Consider the following 20,789-nt stretch of genomic DNA (forward strand, 5'->3'; position numbering starts at 1 on the left):
AATTAAGCAACGTTACGAGTCGAGATGGATTAGAACGCGTGCATCTTAACCGATAATTGCGGGTTCAAACCCTGGCAAGCACCGCTGATTCATGTGCTTAATTTGTCTTTATAACTCATCTCGTGCTCAGCGTGAAGGAAAACATCGTGAGGAAACCTGCATGTGACAAATTTCATAGAAATTCTGCCACATGTGTATTCCAGCAACCCGCATTGGAACAACGTGGTGGAATATGTTCCAAACCTTCTCCTCACTGGAGATTTAGTTTAAGCAATATGCATACATTTAATATTTGTTTTATATAACTACATATATAGCATATCCGTGGTATATATGTTATTCACAAATAATAATTAGTGAATTACTTTCAGTTTTAAAATGATATCGCACAAAATTAAGAATAGATTTAATACCACCCTTTATTTTATAAGTACTATTGCAGACAAGATTAATCATAATAATGGTCGGCCACACCACGGCAGACTTAGTCCAGTTAGACCAGCCAACTACACGGGACAGATCATAGTGAGGAAACCTTTGTGAGGAAACCTGCACGTGACTAATTTCAACGAAATTCTTCCACATGTGTATTTACCAACCCGCATTAACCTTCTCCTCAAAGGCAGAGGAAGCCATAGGCCAGCACTAAGAAAATTACAGGCTGTAAATGTTGCATTCGACAAATATATATATGGAGTATTAAGCCTATTTATAATACATATGGAGTATTAAGCCTATGCATAATACATATGGAGTATTAAGCCTATGCCGTAGGCATAGGTCCATAATACTGATTTATGCTTTTTTTTATTTGATTCGATTTGATATAAATCTGCTTGATAAATATTTGATAGCAACAGCTATGCTACAATCCTAATAGACACCCCAGACGCAACACCAACAGCTTTACGTAAGTATGTACTTTCGTACACTTCCAGGCAAGGATTCTTGTCTGGGAGTGTACGAAATACATATGCTACAATCCTAATAGACACCCAGATGCAAGACCAACAGCTACAAACAGTACACTTCCAGACAAGGATTCTTGTCTGGAAGTGTACGAAATACGTATGCTGCAATCAGGAAACTTATCAGCGTTACATAGGGCTTAAACCAAGTTCAAAAAATCCTTCGGAACTATGGCCTTATATCCACCCAGCACAGATGGTCTTTACCGTAATCACCCAATTATCAGCAGTCAAATTAAAATCTTGAAACTCAAGAGCTAGATATCTTTAATTCAAGCTTCTTATTTTACGATACATTTTAGTATTGATAAAATAACTCATTGCACTTTTCTATTTATTATTAATATTGACCTTATCTTATGATCCTTTATACTTTTGGAATGTATCTTTTATTTCCATAAACCGTTTTATTAATTTTGACAGTAAAATAGGTAAGGAAGCTTAACAGAAATGACGTATAAAAAAGTATATTTTAATCATTTGGAAGTGACAATTCTTGGTCATTAATTATTAATTGAACCTAATTGTAGACAACATACTGTAAACAGTAAATTAAAAATTGTTTCAAGATGTCTAAACACTTATTTATATCTTGTTCTTACATTTTAATCGAATATCATAATGAATAAAAAATAATTAGTAATACTAAGGACATACATACCGACATACTAATAGTTGATCTTAACAAAATACAAATGCTTTATTTTCTGAATTGAATCGAAAAAACTACCCTAAATTCTAGAACGAACTATAATTATGTAGTATGAAAAAAAATCACAGATTCACTGCCATTACAATATGGCTACGTTCAAAGAGAACAAATTCTGTACGAATCAATGTTACCGGAAACACATTTTGATTATTTCTTCAGCATCTCCACTTCCACAACGGGATTAATGTTTATGATTGCACTTAATTTCTTCAAAGTAAATGGCATCATTATATTGCAGAAGGACATCATGGTCGTCACCCCATCGAGATTCTCGGTCGAGGGCCTTGTGCCGTAATACGAAAACTCCTCAGGCTCACTAGTCACGTTGAAAGGCAGTTTTGTCGTAGATTTCCTTGCAAATGACCTTTTAAACGGTAACTTTGTGGTCGATTTCCTAGCGACTTTTCTACTCGTCGATAAATTCGAGACCTCCAGATTTCTCCTTTTCGTTCCTACTTCGTCGTCATCATCTAAGTCAATGACAACTTCTGTAGGAATTGGCTCTGCTGTATTTATGGAATTGGAAGAATCATTTAAGTCTGAAGTTTTCGTGTCCATTAAATTGGCCAATTTTTTATTCCTAGAAGCATTGTACTTCAGTTTAGTGTCCTTACTGATTGTCAATTTTTCAAAAACGTAATTAACACTTATCGAACCGTGTAGACTTTTATGGTGGTTGAAATAAGCAGTAATGTCCTTGTGTAAGGTAGAACAAACACTGCATTTGACTACAACATCTCCCTTCTTGCCGAAACTTGTTTTAATATTATCGTGAACGTGCAATGCCGTCTCGGCTTCTGTGAATGCATTTCGACAGACCAAACAAACAAGTTTTGTCTGATCGTTCAAATTTGCAGATTGCATTTGGAAAAAATCTAGAGGTGACTCTGTCGGTATCGGCGTGTATATTAACTTTATTGGTTGATTTAAATGTACATTCTTCTGATGTTGTTCGATAGCCTTCTTGCTTCCATCTTGTCCGCAATATGAACACGTAAAAGGCCTTAGATTATAATGTCGCAGAATGTGAGCGCGACTCACTTTCGAGTTAATCGTTTGGTACTCACAATGTGGGCAACAATTCAATGCCTTCGCCTTTTTGCTTTCTATGGGCTCGTCAATGATTAACTTATCATCATCGCTGTCCGTATTTAGAGCTGTCGACCTACGCACCATTTGTTCTTCTGGTGTGGGTATTCTTTCCTCATAACGAACGACAAGTAAAGAGTTTTCTGGAACATCAGATTTTTCCTCAGATTGTTCAGTGTCTTTAACAAAACTTTTGGAGGGCAGTGGTACATAATTCATAGTAAGTTTCTGTACACGTATAACTGCTTCGATCCAAGCTGACCGGATCGAGGCATCCCTGACGACTTCCACGGGCCGTGCACTCTGCCCTTGATGGACGCTTCTACAATGAAATTGCGCTTCGTGATATGTTTGGAATGTTACCGAACAGTTGCTGCAAAACCATCTGAAAAAATCAAATCGATCTTTAATAATACAAAATATATAGAATACGGAGCAACATTACTTTTCCAAAAGCAATTTTAAGGTAGGCACACGAATGAAATAATTCCACATACCGTATTTTGTTCAATTCACTTTCGAGGTGATTTTTCATAGCATCTTCATCCTTAAACATAGAATGGCATTTGGGGCAACAAAACGACATATTTACGGAAGCCCCGAGCGATCCAAATAACCGTTCTAATTCTACCATTGTTGGTTTGTTTGCAACCGTATTAGAAGAAGTTTGTTTAATTTCATTAACTTCTACCGTTCGCTTGGGTGGAGTTTTTGGTCTGGAAGGTCCCGGTGCAGCCCTCAATATTTCTTCCTTTTGCTTAGCGAGGTTTTCTTTATTCTTTTCTATCATTTCCGTTTGATACTCTAGAAGTTTAGCAACCCAAGTCTCAACTCTTTTATCCACCTGCAAGGCGATTGGTTCCTTATTTTGCCTGTGTTCAGTCTGCATGTGACCATTGAGGCCAGCCTTGTGGAAAGCTTTGTATGAACAGATACTGCATCCCCATCTAAAATTTAAATTATTATTAAAATATCTTATATACACTTTCAACAGACTGTACTGAACTTCAAAATTATTCCTAATTATTATATTATAATTGTTTACATGACATGTTACACTATATCTTGTATAATTTTATTAGTATTTTCTATTGGAAATCATTAATTAAAATATAACATAGTATGCTAAATAACATTTGATTTCCTTAAAAGACAGTTTTACGAAAAAGATAATTTTGCTATTAAATATTCTTCTTATAATCTAAAGTTATAAAAGCATTAACTTCTTTAATTATTTGTTGCTAAAAGTATGTTGGAAAAACACATTAATCATACCTGGTTTTCCCCAGGTTTGATTAATTTGTTTTCCAGTTAATCAGCGAAAGAAATCAAGCGGTATTATTATGATTTTTAGATTTATCAATGATTAGGTATATGTTATTTTAAATTGGAGAAATATTTCATTATAATTCATATAGTCTATACATATAAGCACTTACTTTCTATATTTAAGTTCCTCGAAAAGGTGGGACTGCATGGCGTCGACACTATCTTCTACGACGTTTTTGCACAAAGAACACTTGTACTTCAGACCGTTTGGTTCACAAAATTCACCAAAATCTTTACACAATTGTTCTATTGTATCTTCAACTGGTTCTATCACTTCCGTTTTAACCAAATTTAAATCGATCTCCATCGTTGGCGGTTTAGATATTGGAACGCTGATTTGAGGAGTCGTGCATACATCAGTCGCCACTTCAGATTTCACGGCACTTTTAGACACATCATATCTCTGGCATTGTTTTTGCCACAATGGTGTACCGTCTGGATCCGTCGGCACAGAACCCTCTCGGTAATAATAATAGAAAATCTCTTCTGGTTTATCCGAATGCGATTTACTCTGGTGTTTAGTAATATTCTCAGAATTGGAAGTCTTAAAAGCGCAATAGGCACATTTGTATTGCATCTTAGAATTATGTATTTTGGCACAATGTTCGACCACTTCGGGGCACAATAAACTCTTGAATTTACAAAGACCACATTGCCAAGGTTTCAAGTCCATTGTCGGGGCTGATACCTGAGCCTGACTCGTATTTACGGGTATTGAAACGCCTTCTTCTCTCACCACCATTACTTGTCCAATTCCCTTATGAATATCATTCAAATGGTTCTCGAGGATTTGACGTTTATAATGATAGTATGAACACACTGAACAGGCATACAACGTTGCGTCATGCATTTTTAAGTGAGCTATAATTCGAACAGCTGACAAGGGCTTAGATGTATCCAAATGCTGATGCGGAGGGCAATGGACGCAACGATAATCACTTGTACCGGAATGTAGCGTCTCCCAGTGACATTTAAACATAGATTCGTCAACTGATATGTATGAACACCCTTTGGCCCCACAAGTGTGGCGATGTCTTTCGGGAACGTATTTCGGGTAACGAGATACGGCTTCCGGAGGTATCATAAGCGTGATCGTGGCATTACTATCAATTTTGCTTTTATCTGGAGTCCGAGATATAATAGAACTCGAAGCAAGGTTTAACATCCTGTCGAAGTGTTTTTCGTTTGTTTCAAGATGCGGCACCGGATTAACTGGCGCAGTTTGAGAAACGATTTGTTGTTCAGCATGAAGTTGCAAATGTCTCACCATATTGAGTCTTACTTTAGTGCTGAACTCACACAGAGAACAGAATACAGAATCGTCTAGAATTGGATTTATCGGTAAAAGATTAACATCATTGGGACCGAATCTTTTAATCTTTTCTGGCGGTTCTATAGCTTTCTCTTTACTCGCTAGGGATCGCTTCCGTTTGCCCGCTGTTGACGGTTTGACTTGTGTCTTAGCAGGAGCTTTATCTGCGTTCGACACATTACTGGAAGTACTCATTAAATGGTCATTACGATCGTGTTCTCTAACTTGAGCCAGAGTAAGAAACTTTTTCGGACATTTGGAACATAAGTATAGAGGCCGGGAAACTTCTGCATGTATTTTTGTATAATGGATAACGATATGCCTTTTCTTCACTTTCAATGGGCAATGCGCGCAAGGGATAGGATCAGGTATTTGACTGTAGCAGGCCATAATATGTTTTTTAAAACCAGCGCCACATCTACAAGTGATATTACATTTGGCACACAAGAATAATTGTGTCAATGGTAATGTTTTTGGTTGTGTCGATGGATTGTCAATTTGTGTTTTAGTTTGATCTTTGCATAAATCGATGAAATTTTGACTAGAATCTTCTTCGTCACTGTCTAAGCAATATACAACATTAGGATCGGAAGGTATTTTCTCAGGAGTCATTTCAATTACTTCAGTTTTTAATATCGGTGTCAATTGACTGTCCTGTAGGGCACTTTGATTGCCTATAATCTGAGGAGGTGGAGTGACCATTCTCTGTTGAGACTCTTGTAATAGACTCATATTTTCTAAAAGCGGCTCGTTTACGTCTGGGGTTGTACCAATATTAGTAATTTCCCCTTCGATTGTTTTCGTTTTCACCTCTGACGTCATAGATTCAATCATAAATGTCGTGTGTCCAATTAGTTTTTCCAGCTCTATTGATCTTTCAGCTTCTCTTACAGGATTTTCCTTAATAGTACTTGGTGCAATTTCAATAGCCGGTATTTCTGATTTGTTTAAATGCGCCAATGGTAAAACTCTAAATTCCGATGTGCCTTCCTGTAACGATAATGAAGAGTAAAATTATAATTGTACGAAATTGTAAGTGTGCGAAATGCTTGCTTATTTTATTGCCAACTTATATTATCATTTGATAAACAAGAGGATAGACTATCAATACCTTATTTGTAATAATCCTTAAATAGGCTTTTGGCTGTTTGTCAGGATGATTAGCTGAAGCATGGGCAAGTAATTCCATTTCGTTATCCGCTCCAAACACACACCAGGTGCACTGGTACAACTTTAATCCATGGGTTTTTAAGTGGCGTATTAAGTCAGCTGGCGTTGTTAAAGTAGCTGAACACATCTAAAAACATAGTTAAAATATAGTTTAGATGCCGTTATCGAACTAAAAACGTATGATTGATTGATTTAAACAAAAAAACTATAACCTACGACACCTTTGGTTCATGGCTTATTGAGACAAAAGCAACACAATACTAACAGCTCAATCGAATTAAATCAATAAATTAATAGTGCGAGTATTTGTTTAATATAATTGAATTTGGTGTATATATGTCGCTACATTACATGCATTTATAACAATGGTTACATTAATTAAGTTGTTATAAATAGCTATAAACTAAAATTTGTGAAAACTCAAAAAGCAACATCTTGAAATTATATATAAATGGTAATAATATTTAGTAATAAAACAGTAATAGTTAACGTACAAAACAAGAATGATCTGTGGCAGTAGAATGTCGTATCTGTAAATGTTCACAGAACTTCCCTGGTGTATATGTTCTGAACTTACAAGGAGCATCAGAACCGCTACTCGCTGAAAAAGAAAAAAAAAATCATATAAACAAGAGCGACGTTCGAACATTTTTATTTACTTAAAACTTGTGTCATTGAATAATTTTCCTTAGTTGGGTCTTTATTACAAACATAATTGTGTAATTATAATGTTATTTAAAGTCGAGCTTACCACAACATAAGTAATAAGGAACAGCAGCCTCTCGAGACAAAATATTATCTTCTTTAATAGGGGCTGTTTGTATCGTTGTGTGTAGAATTTTTGCCGTAGTGACTTCTGCATGAACCCTTTTAATATGAGCATTGACTAACTGGCTAGCGGCTGCCCGATAGAAACACATTCCACACGCATATTGACAGCATCCATGGTTTTTAAACACGTGTGTTATCAGGTCGATTGCGTTATTCAAAGAATCAAAGTCACAATAAGCACATTTCAGCGAATCTTCCCCACCAACACGCGTATGTGTTGACGCATGAAGTAGCGCATCCTCTGCACTATCTGTTGTAAAGGAACAAAAACGACCCGCACATTTAAATACTTTAACTAATTTGACGTGAGACATCATTGCTTCTAAAACGACTCGGTGCTTCTTTGACATTATCTCAGCTTGAGCTTCCTCGTGTCTGTACTGTTTTGGAACCTCTATGTCATCTGGTTTTGGATAAGAAGGACTAGGCCTGGATTGTTCAATTCCAGTTCCCAGGCTTATTACACTTTCAATGACTGGTAATGGTGAAGCACTTTCTTCGGATGTTTGAGCAGTGCAGGATTTTGAAATAAGCTCTGATAAAGGACGTACGTTAATATATGGCTTAGCGCTAACGTTTTCACTAATGGATTTATTGGAATCGATCGGTTCAGTGTTAGGTAATGTTTTTTCAGCTACTTCTTCCATAACAGGAAAGTTATCAATATGCTGGTCCAAATAATGTTGTAGACAATCTTTAAATAGATGTACTCCTTGAGGAGTTACAATAACTTTACATATAAAGCAATAACCATCCCAATGTTCCGAATGCTTCAACTGAACATGTTTCTTAAAAGAAATTAAAAGTGTTGTCCGATAATGTAAATCATTTCCATTTATGCAGCAGATGTATTCTTTAGAACCAGATGTCGAATATTTTATTTTAAAGTGAGAATAATTACAAATATCGTTCGAAACAGTTGGTTCTACTGGTTCTTCGGCGGTTACTGGAAGGTCAAATGATACATGGTCTGATTCATTTTCTAAATTGTCAAATTGTACATCTTCTTGATTTTCATTGGATGGTTCAACTTTAACCTTAGAAATGTGTTCATCATAATTCGATATTTCATCAGTGTTATCGCTCTCAAACGTAATTTTAGATTGAATGTTGCTAGTTTTAACCACTTTTTCAATTTCAGATTTAGTACTCTGTTTCTTTAGACTTCGGTTGCAGTCGTCAGTAGAATCACTTCTAACATCACTGCTTTCTCCTATACTTTGATCGATCGATCGATTCGATCGAGAACTTCTAAGAATACGAGGCAATTTATTTTCAAGGTCGGTGTTGTGAGTACCTTCAACCTCGGTTAACATATTATTAATTATACCTTTCGCGGTAACCGATAAGTTAATTGTATAAACTGCAGTTTGTTCATCATTGTGCCGTATTATAACATGAGTTTTTAGATTTTCTAAAGAAATTTGTGTATAGTTACATTTTTCGCACACGTAACCGAGAAGCTGACCTTTAATGTCTTTTGGGGGTGGAGGAATATCCATGCTAAATGGACAGCGTTGCACATTTAAACACTCTGAACAAAGCTGTTTGTATTCACCAGTATGCATGCTAACTACATGCCAAAAGAATGACTCTAGAACGGGTTTCTTTCCACCAAATTCTTTAAAACAGAACCTACAGATATATCTCTTCGAAGGCACTTTACTAATAACTTGAAAGTTCAGTTTTTCAGACTCTTTGATTGCCTCCAATGCTACGGAGGGGCTCATTCTTGACAGTGGTATTTCTGAATGAGGATGTTGTTTCTTATAATGACACACTATGTCTGCCCCGTTGTAAGTACATAACCTACACTCATAATTTGATACATTTTTGTCAAAGCAATAATTCTTATCAGTAAAGCAATCAGTACCTGATAATATGGTTTTGTTTAAAACTTGAACACTATTATCAATTAAACAAACCGAGTCCTGTTGTCGATCTATCTTCTTTTTCTTATTCTTTGGCTTTATTATTCCCGCCTTCCATCCCTTAGATCGTTTCCTTTTTACCTTTTTTTTTACTTCGGCTAGTACCTCCGTACTACCAAAGCTCTTAGACGAATACAAAGACTCATTTTCCGAATCTGAAGTATCGTAATCATTTTTATTATCACTTGCATTTTTAGTTTCATTCACAGAATCCGTTTCAAATACATATGGATCTACGTCGCTGATTTTGTCTTTTACCTTTGTTTTAATATTTGTCACATTTTTGTCTTTTGCATCTGTATCAATTGAAACATTTTGATCAGAAATGGTTTTTTTGCCTTTTACTATCTTTTTCTTCGCTAGTTTGTCCGTAGTTGTAGTATCTTCGGATACATTCATATCGTTACATTTTTCAAGAAGTACTACTGGTTCTTGGTTACTAATTTCATAATTTTGGTCGTCTTTTAGATTCTTACTTTCGTCAACCAATTTTGCTAAGCGACACATTCGTATACCAGTGGCACCTAAAATATCATCTCTAATAAACATTTCTCTTATATCTTCCTGTAGCTTCTGTAATTCCCTAGAGGGTTTTTTTACAGTGGGTTGTTTATCAAAGCGCAAATTTGCAGCATCTGAACGTGTTAAACGCTTCTCTTCATTGGTAACTCCTACCTTACCTGCTGTCTTTTTTTTGCCCTTCTTAGTCTTTTTAGTTATCGCTGGTGTCTTTTTCGAAGAAATAACATCTTGTTCATTAATTTTATTAATATTTTCTTCAGTCTCAATTAAATTCTTCTCCTTCTGTTCATTTAAATTGTCTGATTCATTGTTTATTTCCGTTGGTGCAGCAGTCATATCATCTTTATTTGTTTCATTTTTGTCCGAAACAAAGTTATTTTCTTTTGAAATACAGCCTTCCTCTTTATCATTTACACTCTTTATATCTTCTGCACTTTGATTTATCGACTCGGTATTATTAATGTCCTTGTTTTCAGTTGCTTCAGTTTTTTCTTGGTCAATTAATGGAGAAACACTGTCCGATTCGTTATTGTTTTTATTTAGTGTATCACTTTTTTGTTTATCTATTTCGTTTTCGACTGTATTCTCTTCATCGTCCGATACTATTTCACTCAGTTTTTCTAATTTCTTTTTAATTTTTTCATTATCGCCGGATTGACAACCCAATAAACCGAGTAACTCTTTTATTTTTAAGGATAACAGTTTACCTAAGTTATTTTTCGGTGTTGATGTAGTACAGGAATTTATATCTGCATTTAGCTTATTCATATTATTGGAACTATTTTGGGTAGAACTTATCACAGAATTAATTTCTTCATTGATATCATTCGTACTATCAGGTAAGTTTCTCTGATCTGAGTCCAAGGTTTCCTGAGTCTCTTGTGTGACAATGCTATTTATCGTACTATCAGGTTTATTTTGAACACTGATATCGCTTTTCACTGGCTGCACTTCTAATTTTTGTTTTTCTCTTTCTTCTGAAGTCGATACAATAGCATCGCTGTTATGATTGTCTTCTGTCTCAATTGTTTTTTGTGTGTGATCTAGAATCTTATTTGTAGCAATATTATTTTCTTGTTTAAGGGATTGATGATTTTCCAAATGTTTCGAATCAATTTTGTTCTGTATTTCATTGTCTTGATAGTTGAGATCAGGTTTATTATTAGTGTCATCCGATTCTATCATTGCCATGGTCGGATTGTTGGTTTCCGAATTACTTTCTGATTTTTCTTCATGACAGATTAGTTTTGAATCATTTTTATTCTTCAACAAATTCATTGAATCTGTCTTAGTATCAGGTATATCGTTAAAAGTGTCTTGTTTTTTTTCATTATCTTCTGGGCTTGTTATATTTTCAAGCATTGTTTCAAGTGTTAGTTCCCTATTAAAATTGCTATTGGTATCTACAGGCTTAGAGGAATCAAGATCATTATCCAAATCAGCTATTAAAGCATTAATATTATCTATTACAGGATCTGATGTAATATTATCTGCAAATATTTCAAGGTCATCCATCCCGAAACCGGAATCTATGCCACTAGATACTTTTTTATCTTTAGATTTAACACTTGAAGTGCTTAAAGCGCATTGAGAATCAGAATCTTCTTTTTTACTTGTCACTTCTTTATTCTGCCCAATATCATAAGACTTTTCGTTATTTATCTCTTCATTAGATGATGTTAAATTATCACGTACAATATTTTTTACTTTCTTATCGTTATCATCAGAATCTGTGTCGTAAACAACGGCTTTTTTCGCCCTTTTTGTTCGTTTAACAGGAGAAATTTCTACAGAAGAATCCAACGACAAGCTTTTACTCGTAGATCTTGTTATTCGTTTTTCGACATTATCAATTGATGTGTTTGCAGCATGATTTGAAATATTTTGTCCCTCAATTTCTTGGTTTTTACAACTATCAGTTGAAAGATCATCACTGTTCTTTTGTTTAGGAGCATTTTTTGATTTTTGGTTTTCCGTTATTACCTTCACTTTACTTGACACTTCTATATCACATTTCGATCCCTTAGATTTTTTTTGATTATTTATCAGTTCTGCTTTGTTTTCTTTAGTAGTATATTTAGTATCACAAATTTTATTCTTTGTTGTAGTACTTTCGTTTTTATTTATTATATTCTTACTTAAGTTGTTTTTACCGTCATTTGATTTATTATCTATCTCCGCATTTTCACATTCTTTCGATTTGCTTGAGTTAATTTCTTTGTCTACAACAGTTTCTTGAGGACGTTTTATTTTAGGTATTTTGTAGTTTTTTACGCCATACCCTGGACCTAATATAGTTCCCTTTGTAATATTATCATTGGAATATACAATACCGAAACTTTTAGAATCTTTCGATTTACTTCTACTACTATCTCTAGAGCTTTTATATTCATATGAGTTCTCACGTCGCATTCTCGGGTCTCTATTATTTTGTCTTGGTGAATATTTTGAATTACCTTGACTAGTTTTAACATGGCTTTTATGAATTTCCTTTTTACTACGAAGTTCACAATTTCTGTCTACTTCAGTATACTTTCTTTCTTCTTTGCTAGTTTCTACTTTGCTCCATCTTGATTCTCCTTTCAATTTAAATGACTTTAAGTCTGCTTTAATGTCTTTAAAATCAAGTTTGTTATCTTTCATTTCCCTTCCAACACTACAAGCTCGACGAAAACTAAGGTTCTTATTTTTATTTTCGAAATTATTAAACACTTTGTTGACAACCTTGTTTGGACTTGAACCGCGAGCTAAAGTTCGTCCAACACTTGCAGCGCGCTGTCTTCGAGCATCAAAACTTGAAAATCTGTCGTTGTGATTATTATTTTCTTGAAATGTTCTATTAACACTTGTATCAATTGTAAAAGAATGATCAGTATTGCGTTGAACCGATACTTGGTTTTCTTTGGGAAACGATCGTCCAACGCTAGGATCTCTTGACGATGAGTGTGAAGTCGACCGGCTAACACTTTTTTCACGTTTATAGTTACGTCGTTCGTTTTTATCATAATTTTTAAACTCATTTTGTTGACGATAATCGTAACTCCTATTGCTTGAACCATGATTCCTAGTATATGACCTATCGTTGTCATAATCTCTATTATATCGCCCGACACTGGTCTCACGTCGTGATTCTTTATAATTACGAGCATTGTGATCATAGTTTTTATGCCTGTCATTTCTTCCTATACTTTGTTCTCTTTGGTACTTTCTAAAGAATTCATGATTGTTATTTCTATTGTTGTGGTCAGGCTTATATGAGCTCGAATTGAAATTGCGATCTTGAAAAAAACCATGGTCTCTTTCATCGTCACGGTTGTGATACATATCATAATCTGAGCTTCTTTTGAACCTTGGATCAATCGGTTTTCCAAATGATTGATTTGTAATATGATTAAAATCAGGTCTATTAAACGGCATAGGAATTAATGGATCTGGTCGCCCAAATGGATGACTAGGTGTAGAAGGGCATTCAGACCTGCCAAAAGGATGACTAGGCGTGGGTGGACAGTCTGATCTGCCAAAAGGATGATTAGGGGTTGATGGGCAATCAGATCTGCCAAAGGGATGAACTGGTGTTAAAGACGCATCCATTTTCACATAAGAACTTGATGTGTTTGGACCATCTAATCGCCCAAAAGGATGACTTGGTGTTGTTGGACACTCTGTTCTATGACATTGGTCTAGTTTTTCATAATTATACCGATCATTTCTCGGGCTATCTCTATAATGTTCGAAAGCGGGGTTATATTCATTGTCTCTTTGCCTAGGGATCTCCCTATAATCCGTATCTCTTTGTGTGGGAATATTTCGCGGGTCTTCCCAAATGGGTATTCCATTATTATCCAAATTATCCCATTGTGGTTTCTCACTATGACCACGCGTATCAACAATGGGAAACATAGGAGCATACACGTGTTTTTGATTAGAATAATCCTCGTTATCAACTGTTTGTCGGGAAGGTGTCATGTCGTAGGATCTCGTATTAGGCGTCATATTTGGTACATTTTGTGTTCTAATCGGAGTCATTATAGGTCCCAAATTAGGAGCCACATTTGGTGGAATATTTGGCGTCAAGTTACTAGGTAAGTTTGGTGATATTATAGTTCTGTTTAAGCCCGAACTATTTGCTATTAATGATGAGTTGGAGTTCACATTTTGTAGTGCATTTATATTTGAAGTACCGAAATTAATAACTGGTCTGGGTGTTTTGTCAACATTCATTATATATGGATTAGGGCTCTCTGGATTAATAGTGTTGTTTATATCTTTTTTCATTCTTGGATCTAGTAATGGAGTTAAAGGTTTATCGTTATTTTTTATTTTATCCATTTCTGTACTAAAAGATTTTATCGTATTATCTTTACAAAAAGATAATGCATTAAGTACATCAGAGTTCAAATTACACTGCAAAACTGGTAAAATTTTTCTCATATCTATATCAGCCTCCGAATTCACAATCGTAGTTTGAACAGGATCACTTGGAATAATTACTGGTGGTTTGATACCTGTATCTGCAAAGTCCTCGTGGTCAGGTGATTTAGGAGCTAAATTTTCGTAAATGTCACTAGCAGATAAAAGAGACTTGTCTTCATCGTCTGAACTTTCATCTAATGTTAACTTAGATGGAAAATTAAAACGTTCACACTCCTTCTCCGTCAGTTTCAAACTCTGTTTTCTGTTGATTTCGTCTTTGTTCATGCTGGAAGACATTTCGTTACCAAGAATATTTTTTAAGGGAGTATTTGTTTTAGCTTTATAGTTCTCGATTGATATTCTCTTCTTAGACCCTATTTCGTGAGCATTACCTACTTTTGTTATTTTGGGTTGGTGTAATGCTGGTGTAACTGTGTCGGAGCTAAGAACATTATCGGTTTCACTCAGTATTTCTTTTTTTAAAGCTTGTAAAATATCAATTTCAGATACTTTTTGTGTGGGTTCTAGCAAAGGTATTTCAACATTTGAATTTTGTTCATTAATTTCATTGGACTTGTCTTCGTTTTCATAACTGTCTTCAATTTTACGGTCACTTGAATTGTTTTGTGCAATGTTGCTGCTCGATCGACTTTCAGGATACTTATTAATGTCTTCATTTTGTTCAACTTGTGCTTCACAGATTTGTTTTGGCGTTTCGATTTCCTTTGATTTCGCCATTTTCATTTCTGGTTTACTATCATTTTCTACAATTTTTTGTTGTTCTTCTCTTACATCTTGTTCAATGGCTTTATTTTCATTGACAATAGTCTGTGCCTGCGTCCGATCGTTGCCTTTAAGAGATTTGACTTGTTCCATATTTGATGTACTCTCTTCGGTATTTACGTTTTTTAAATCTTTTTTTGTTTCACTTTGACTTTTATTACTAAGTGTTTCAAAATCGGATGAGTCGACGGGCAATTTTTTATCCTGTCCTTCGTTAGTCGAGTTAGATTTATTTTTATCTGAATTAATAACAAGACATATTTGTATTTTACGAGGTTCTTCATTCGATATTTTATTGGACACACTTATAGATTTTTCTTTTTCCATTATAACTAAACTGCCATATATACTTTCAATTGCTTCACTTTCACTGTCAGATAATTCTCCTTCTTCGATCTCCTCAGCTTTTTTGTCTTTGATAGCCTTTTTTTTGTAAGATTTGAGAATTAAATCTGATATATCTTCATTAGCTCCTGTTTCCTTCAATTCGCCAAGGATTTGCGTTCGTAGTTCTCGCAATGTATCAATGTCTACATCATTATCACTACAATTTATTATTCTGGTCAGAATGTCTTTCGTATTTAATGAGTTTAAGCTTTCCTCTGGCACATTTAAAGTAATATTAAGATCTTTGGACTCTATTAACTGTGATTTACTTTTAGATACTTTTTTACGTTCCTTTTTATGATAAGAAGGTGAGCGTCGCCGCGGTGATTTTTTCGGTGATCTTCTACTAAAAAGTGGTTTTTCTGACATGTTTTCTTCAGTAGACCAGCGATTTTGGTTTGTTTCTGGTGAAAGTAAAACCCGCGTGTAATTTCTTTTAGACATTGGAGGAGAAGGTTCTTTTATTCTATTAGTGATAGGACGCGTAGGTGACATGGATGATTTGTTGGGTCTCCGCTGGAATAATGCCGGTTCTTTACTTCCCGGCACACATACTTCTTCAGTTTCACTGGCCCTTGCAATTTCTGGTAAAGTTTCTACGCTTTCGTTTTGTAATTTTGTCACGGCTGATTTTAACTTGTTTCTAACTGTATTTAAATCAGTTTTATCTTTCTGCGAAGTATTCCCATCATTTTTAAGGATTGGCAAGGAATCTCTCTGTAACAAACAGGTGTATGGTTAACATTTTATCAAAATGAACACTTCATTCACTTTAATTTTGTATACTGACCTGTTCGACTTTTTCGTACAAATTGACCAAAACTTGTTCACACTTAAGTAAATTTTCCATTTTCATTCTGTAACAGAGATTTTTTTACTTAAAATATTTGATATACCTTTTCTTTTAGGTAGTATACATAAGACAATAGTCTCTGTCTCCTTATAGAAAAATAGAACTATAGTCGTAGACATATAAGTTGTATGATGTGGTTATCAAATTCTTTTTACAATAGATACAAATTCGTACCTTTTTTTCTTGTCCATAAGAAGATCTCTTAGAGATCTTATCTTATCGAGCTGTGCCTGTCTGGGATTTGACACAGAATTCGTATTTTCCAGTCTTTTGATCATACTTTCCAAAAAAGGAATGTATTTCTTCATTTCCTCGAACTTGCGATCGTACTCCAAATCCATTTTGAGGTCTGAAAATTAACCAATTCTTATAGAAATATAAAATATTTCTTTCTTTTATTGAACAATGTCGACAAATTTTATACACTGTATACCTAATAAAATAGGACAAGGATCTCTTTTTAACAAAAATATAATTGAAATAAAATTATAGTAAGTCAAGGCAAGAAAAACAAATAGTTTCAATAACTTGTATTTATTTAAATTAAAAAAAAACGCTTTTTATTACATGGTTAGGTATTATTATATTCAAATGAAAATCTTTAGGAATTTTGTTTGATATAGTAAATATTCTTAACGTTTCATGTGGTATCAAATATCACTTTCTTATTTTTTTACTTTAAATGTTTAGACGAAAATACGAATGGCGTATGTAAATTTTGCTGTACCGCAAAGACTACATAAGACTATTAGTGTAAAAAACATGATGACTTCGTTGCCAAAACATAGTGACGCCAAATACTCATTTAAAATATCTTAAACACAAGTACGTAAGCACATCAGCTTTTTGTAGCATAAAAACATTACCTAACAAAACTGTATAAACTGTACTTTAAACAGTAAATATATCTCTACTCATAAATACATTTGAGACTAGCTCACCCCAAAGAACATTTGACTTTCGTTAGTATAACATTTGCATCATATAAGTCTGTATACTTATTCAGACTTATATTATTAATTTGCAGCGATATATCACACTACTATTACGAAAGTATCATTACTCTAGTCAAGCAAATACTAATATTTAATGATGACTTTTTATAAAAACGATTTTTAAAAATATCTTATCATAACAAGGTAGTTAGAATGACATAGGCAGTTTTCTGGCAAACGATAGTACTATATCATAAAATCTCATTTATTAATTTCAAAACATTTACATAATAATTAATATTTAAACTTGTACAGTACGAAAAAAACCAAACCTTAAATCAACGTGAAACGAAACATTACATTACCTTAGCACGAATTCTTACAGATGTGTATTATTTAAAAAAAAAAGTAATGAATATATTTTGCTATTTTGTCAGTGTGGAATTGGAGAAATAATTTTGTTATAATAATCGTTAATAAATTTTGAGAGTCGCGTTGAATTGAATGGCGCGTTATTTCTTTAATTACGATACTTTGACTGTTGATATTTTTTTGCAAATTCTTTCAAATGAGACATTTTCATTCATACAATAAATCCTAACAATTTATTTATTTAAAATTTCGTATTGATGGCATTTTTTTATATGAGATATTTTTATCGAAGCTTATTGTTTACGCGGCGATCAAATTAAAAGTTTGATAAAATATAATAAACGAATATGTTTACATATCTAATTTAATATACGGTGTTCATGGAAATCGCGCATAAGAGACGCTATGTCACCCAACACTAATATTACTATGTCACACTAAGAATCACAATGTTAATAGTAGTGCATAAGAAACTTTGAATAACAGAGAATAACCTTTTCCAAATAATTTTTTTTTTACATTAAAAAACTATTCAATTCAATTCCAGCATTCAATAAACAGTCCGAATTAAGGATGAAGCTCATTTGTATATATTAGCATAGCATGTACGAACGTGTCACGTTACTATATATATTTATATAACGATATTATAATTTGTATTTATCATTCCGTCGGAACAAGCAAGATTACGATCGCACCTTTATAAAAAATCTCAGCTCTTTACAAAAACGAAAGGTGAGCGAAATTCGATTTTTATACACTGGACACCACATTGGTGGCGTACAATTACAATATTACATGAAAGGTACCATTGTGTTGTTTAGAAATCATACTCAAATCAAATATAGATCAAACATAGATCGTAAACAAACAATTTTACTTTATCCTACTAATCCCACTAATAATTATATATGCGAAAGTTTGTAGGTATGTTTGTTATACTTTCACGAAAAATCTACCGGATAGATATGAATCAAATTTTACAGTAATATAGGATATACACAGGCAAATAACATATAGTTTATACTGATTTTATGTAATTTGGTCATAATACTACGATACATATAAAGCACTCGTGCGGAGCCGGGCGGGTCACTAGTCTCGTGTATAAAAACATATAAAAATATATCATTGATGTAACAAGTGAAGAAATACTTTCGAATGTAACATAACACTAGAATGTTCCTACGCCACTTAATTTTTTCTATTACTAATATAATGTAATATTGAAGGATCTATCTAAAACTCCCTAAATGCATCATCTAATGAAACTATGGGTGTGTGACGAACGGATATGAAATTACAAACCAGAAATATATAAAACCATCATATAGACATTTCCAATTTTAACCACACATTAAACTAATTAAAAAAACGAATCTAATAAAATCAAAATATTACTCGTTGAAAGAATACTTTTAAACAAATGAAACACTATCTGATATTTTCGTTTATCGAGAAAAAAAATCGAAGTTTTGTTATATGGTAATATAATCTTATAATAATATGTTGATTGTTTTTTAAGTTCGCAACACTACGTCGAAATGTTCGGCAATCATCGGCATACTTCGCTATTTCTCGGAAACGACAACGTTCGTCGCAATTGGTAATTTCGCATCATGGTCCGAACAGTGATTTAGGATCTTGAATTATTAGAGAACACAATAAAACAATTTTAAATTATAGGTAAATAATGGATTTATAAATTCAACCACTTACTAATCGAGCACTTTCAATTAAACCACAAAATAAACAAATTGGTTTTAAAATAATTTGTCACTGCATTAGATTTTCATTAGTGCACTTCATTATACGATTTCATTAGTTTCAAGACGAACGTTATGACCAATAAATCACACTCGCGTTCGAAATTTAGCTAATGCTGAAAGCATTTGTACAGTTTGGGAATTTATAGGTATATTATTTGTACCTTTCGAATTTGAAGTAGGTAATAGTAATTAATGTCACATTTACTTTTGATAACTAATGTCTAACAAAACAGGAACACAGCCGCGCCAGCGCCGTCGCTCGTGTCCCCTCAGTAACGAAGCGTCGAGTAAAATGAACGACAAAATGGCGGCCACCCATGTATTCTTCGAACGAATGCTATCCCGCTCTTTGCGCCCGGTTCATAACTCGCATTTTGCTCTTTCGGCTACAGATTATAGATACCAGGAATTTGCTACTTGGGGTGTCGCCCCGCATCAGGCTTCTCTTCATAGCTAGTATACTCTTGTATAAACAGCTTGCACCAATTTTATTTTATGATAATTATAAGTTATTTTATTCATCACAATTATTTAAATTAATTTAATGAAACTATCAATCTAGCTTTGTTCCTAGACGATTTTTTTAATAACCTAATATAGATATATTATTATAACATCAAGGTTCTACCAAGTAGGTATCTTTATATAGTTTCATAAGTTATGCCGTCTATAGATTAGTAGAAATCCAACGAGTAATGTTACTAAAATGACAAAAACTTTTGCTATTTGCTACTTATAACATACCTTAGCGTCCAAACCATTTTAACAGTTATGTAATGCGTGCAGATCCGCCTGTGCAGCATACGAGTACAAAAGGAAAAAAAATACTATTAGATAATGATTATTGATTACCTATAGTGATAATATTGGTCGTCTCATATGTTGGTAAATATACGATTACTTCATTGAGAAATATAAACTAACGAGATTCGATAAAACAATAAAAATGGGTGAGTACCTCTTTTCAGCTTAAACTTGTAATTTTTATCCTATTTGTATATCGGCCTACTACGCTAAAGCGTTTATTTCTTTGTGTTATTATACAAAATTATATGGGCACTTTAATTTCATTAGACAGATTTGATGACGCACTATTAAGACGTAATATCGACAGGAGCACGCCATTGCATAAATGGAAATTTCCACAACGCCTTCGGAATTCAGAAAAGGTGAATAATCTACTTAAACAAATTGTCACTAACCTTTTAAAGCTAAACTAAAACTTAATAAGTCAATTGGCAAACTATTTAGGCACGGCCAACAAACACACGACGGTCTATGTACATTTTTTCTTCAATATAAAATGTAAGTTCTACGGCGACCCTATAACGTTTCTTTGTTCGCCTCTCGGGCCTCGGCAGTCGGCGACACTGTTCGTGAATCGTCGTTTACGGACCGGAATGCAGTGGTCGA

At 33.9% G+C, this 20,789-nt stretch overlaps 1 protein-coding gene across 4 annotated transcripts; it reads right to left on the minus strand.

Moving 5' to 3' along the window:
* Window positions 1–1,253: 1,253 nt before the first annotated feature.
* Window positions 1,254–20,768, minus strand: LOC124532741. 4 transcript variants are annotated; one of them, XM_047107794.1, is made up of 10 exons: window positions 20,579–20,768; window positions 20,121–20,168; window positions 16,475–16,649; window positions 16,238–16,304; window positions 7,332–16,164; window positions 7,075–7,181; window positions 6,522–6,707; window positions 4,209–6,400; window positions 3,267–3,716; window positions 1,254–3,154 (listed from the first exon to the last, which is right to left on the minus strand). In XM_047107794.1, the coding sequence occupies exons 3-10, from the start codon at window positions 16,639–16,641 to the stop codon at window positions 1,828–1,830; spliced, it is 13,329 nt and encodes a 4,442-aa protein (XP_046963750.1). In that variant the 5' UTR covers window positions 16,642–16,649; window positions 20,121–20,168; window positions 20,579–20,768; the 3' UTR covers window positions 1,254–1,827. The 4 variants fall into 4 exon arrangements, with proteins under 4 accessions (XP_046963750.1, XP_046963748.1, XP_046963749.1 ...); XM_047107792.1 differs by lacking the exon at window positions 20,121–20,168; XM_047107793.1 differs by lacking the exons at window positions 20,121–20,168; window positions 20,579–20,768 and adding an exon at window positions 19,538–19,668.
* Between the last annotated feature and the right edge of the window lie 21 nt (window positions 20,769–20,789).

The sequence above is a fragment of the Vanessa cardui genome, chromosome 10 (assembly GCF_905220365.1).
Source record: "Vanessa cardui chromosome 10, ilVanCard2.1, whole genome shotgun sequence".
Classification (NCBI taxonomy): Eukaryota; Metazoa; Arthropoda; class Insecta; order Lepidoptera; family Nymphalidae; genus Vanessa; species Vanessa cardui.

Coding starts and splice junctions, on each gene's coding strand:
- LOC124532741 (XM_047107792.1), bottom strand. CDS start 16,641: ATGGATTTGGAGTACGATCGCAAGTTCGAGGAAATGAAGAAATACATT. Junction 16,305..16,474: donor CTTATGGACAAGAAAAAAAG/GTACGAATTTGT, acceptor TCTCTGTTACAG/AATGAAAATGGAAAATTTAC. Junction 3,717..4,208: donor GAGGAACTTAAATATAGAAA/GTAAGTGCTTAT, acceptor TTTAAATTTTAG/ATGGGGATGCAGTATCTGTT.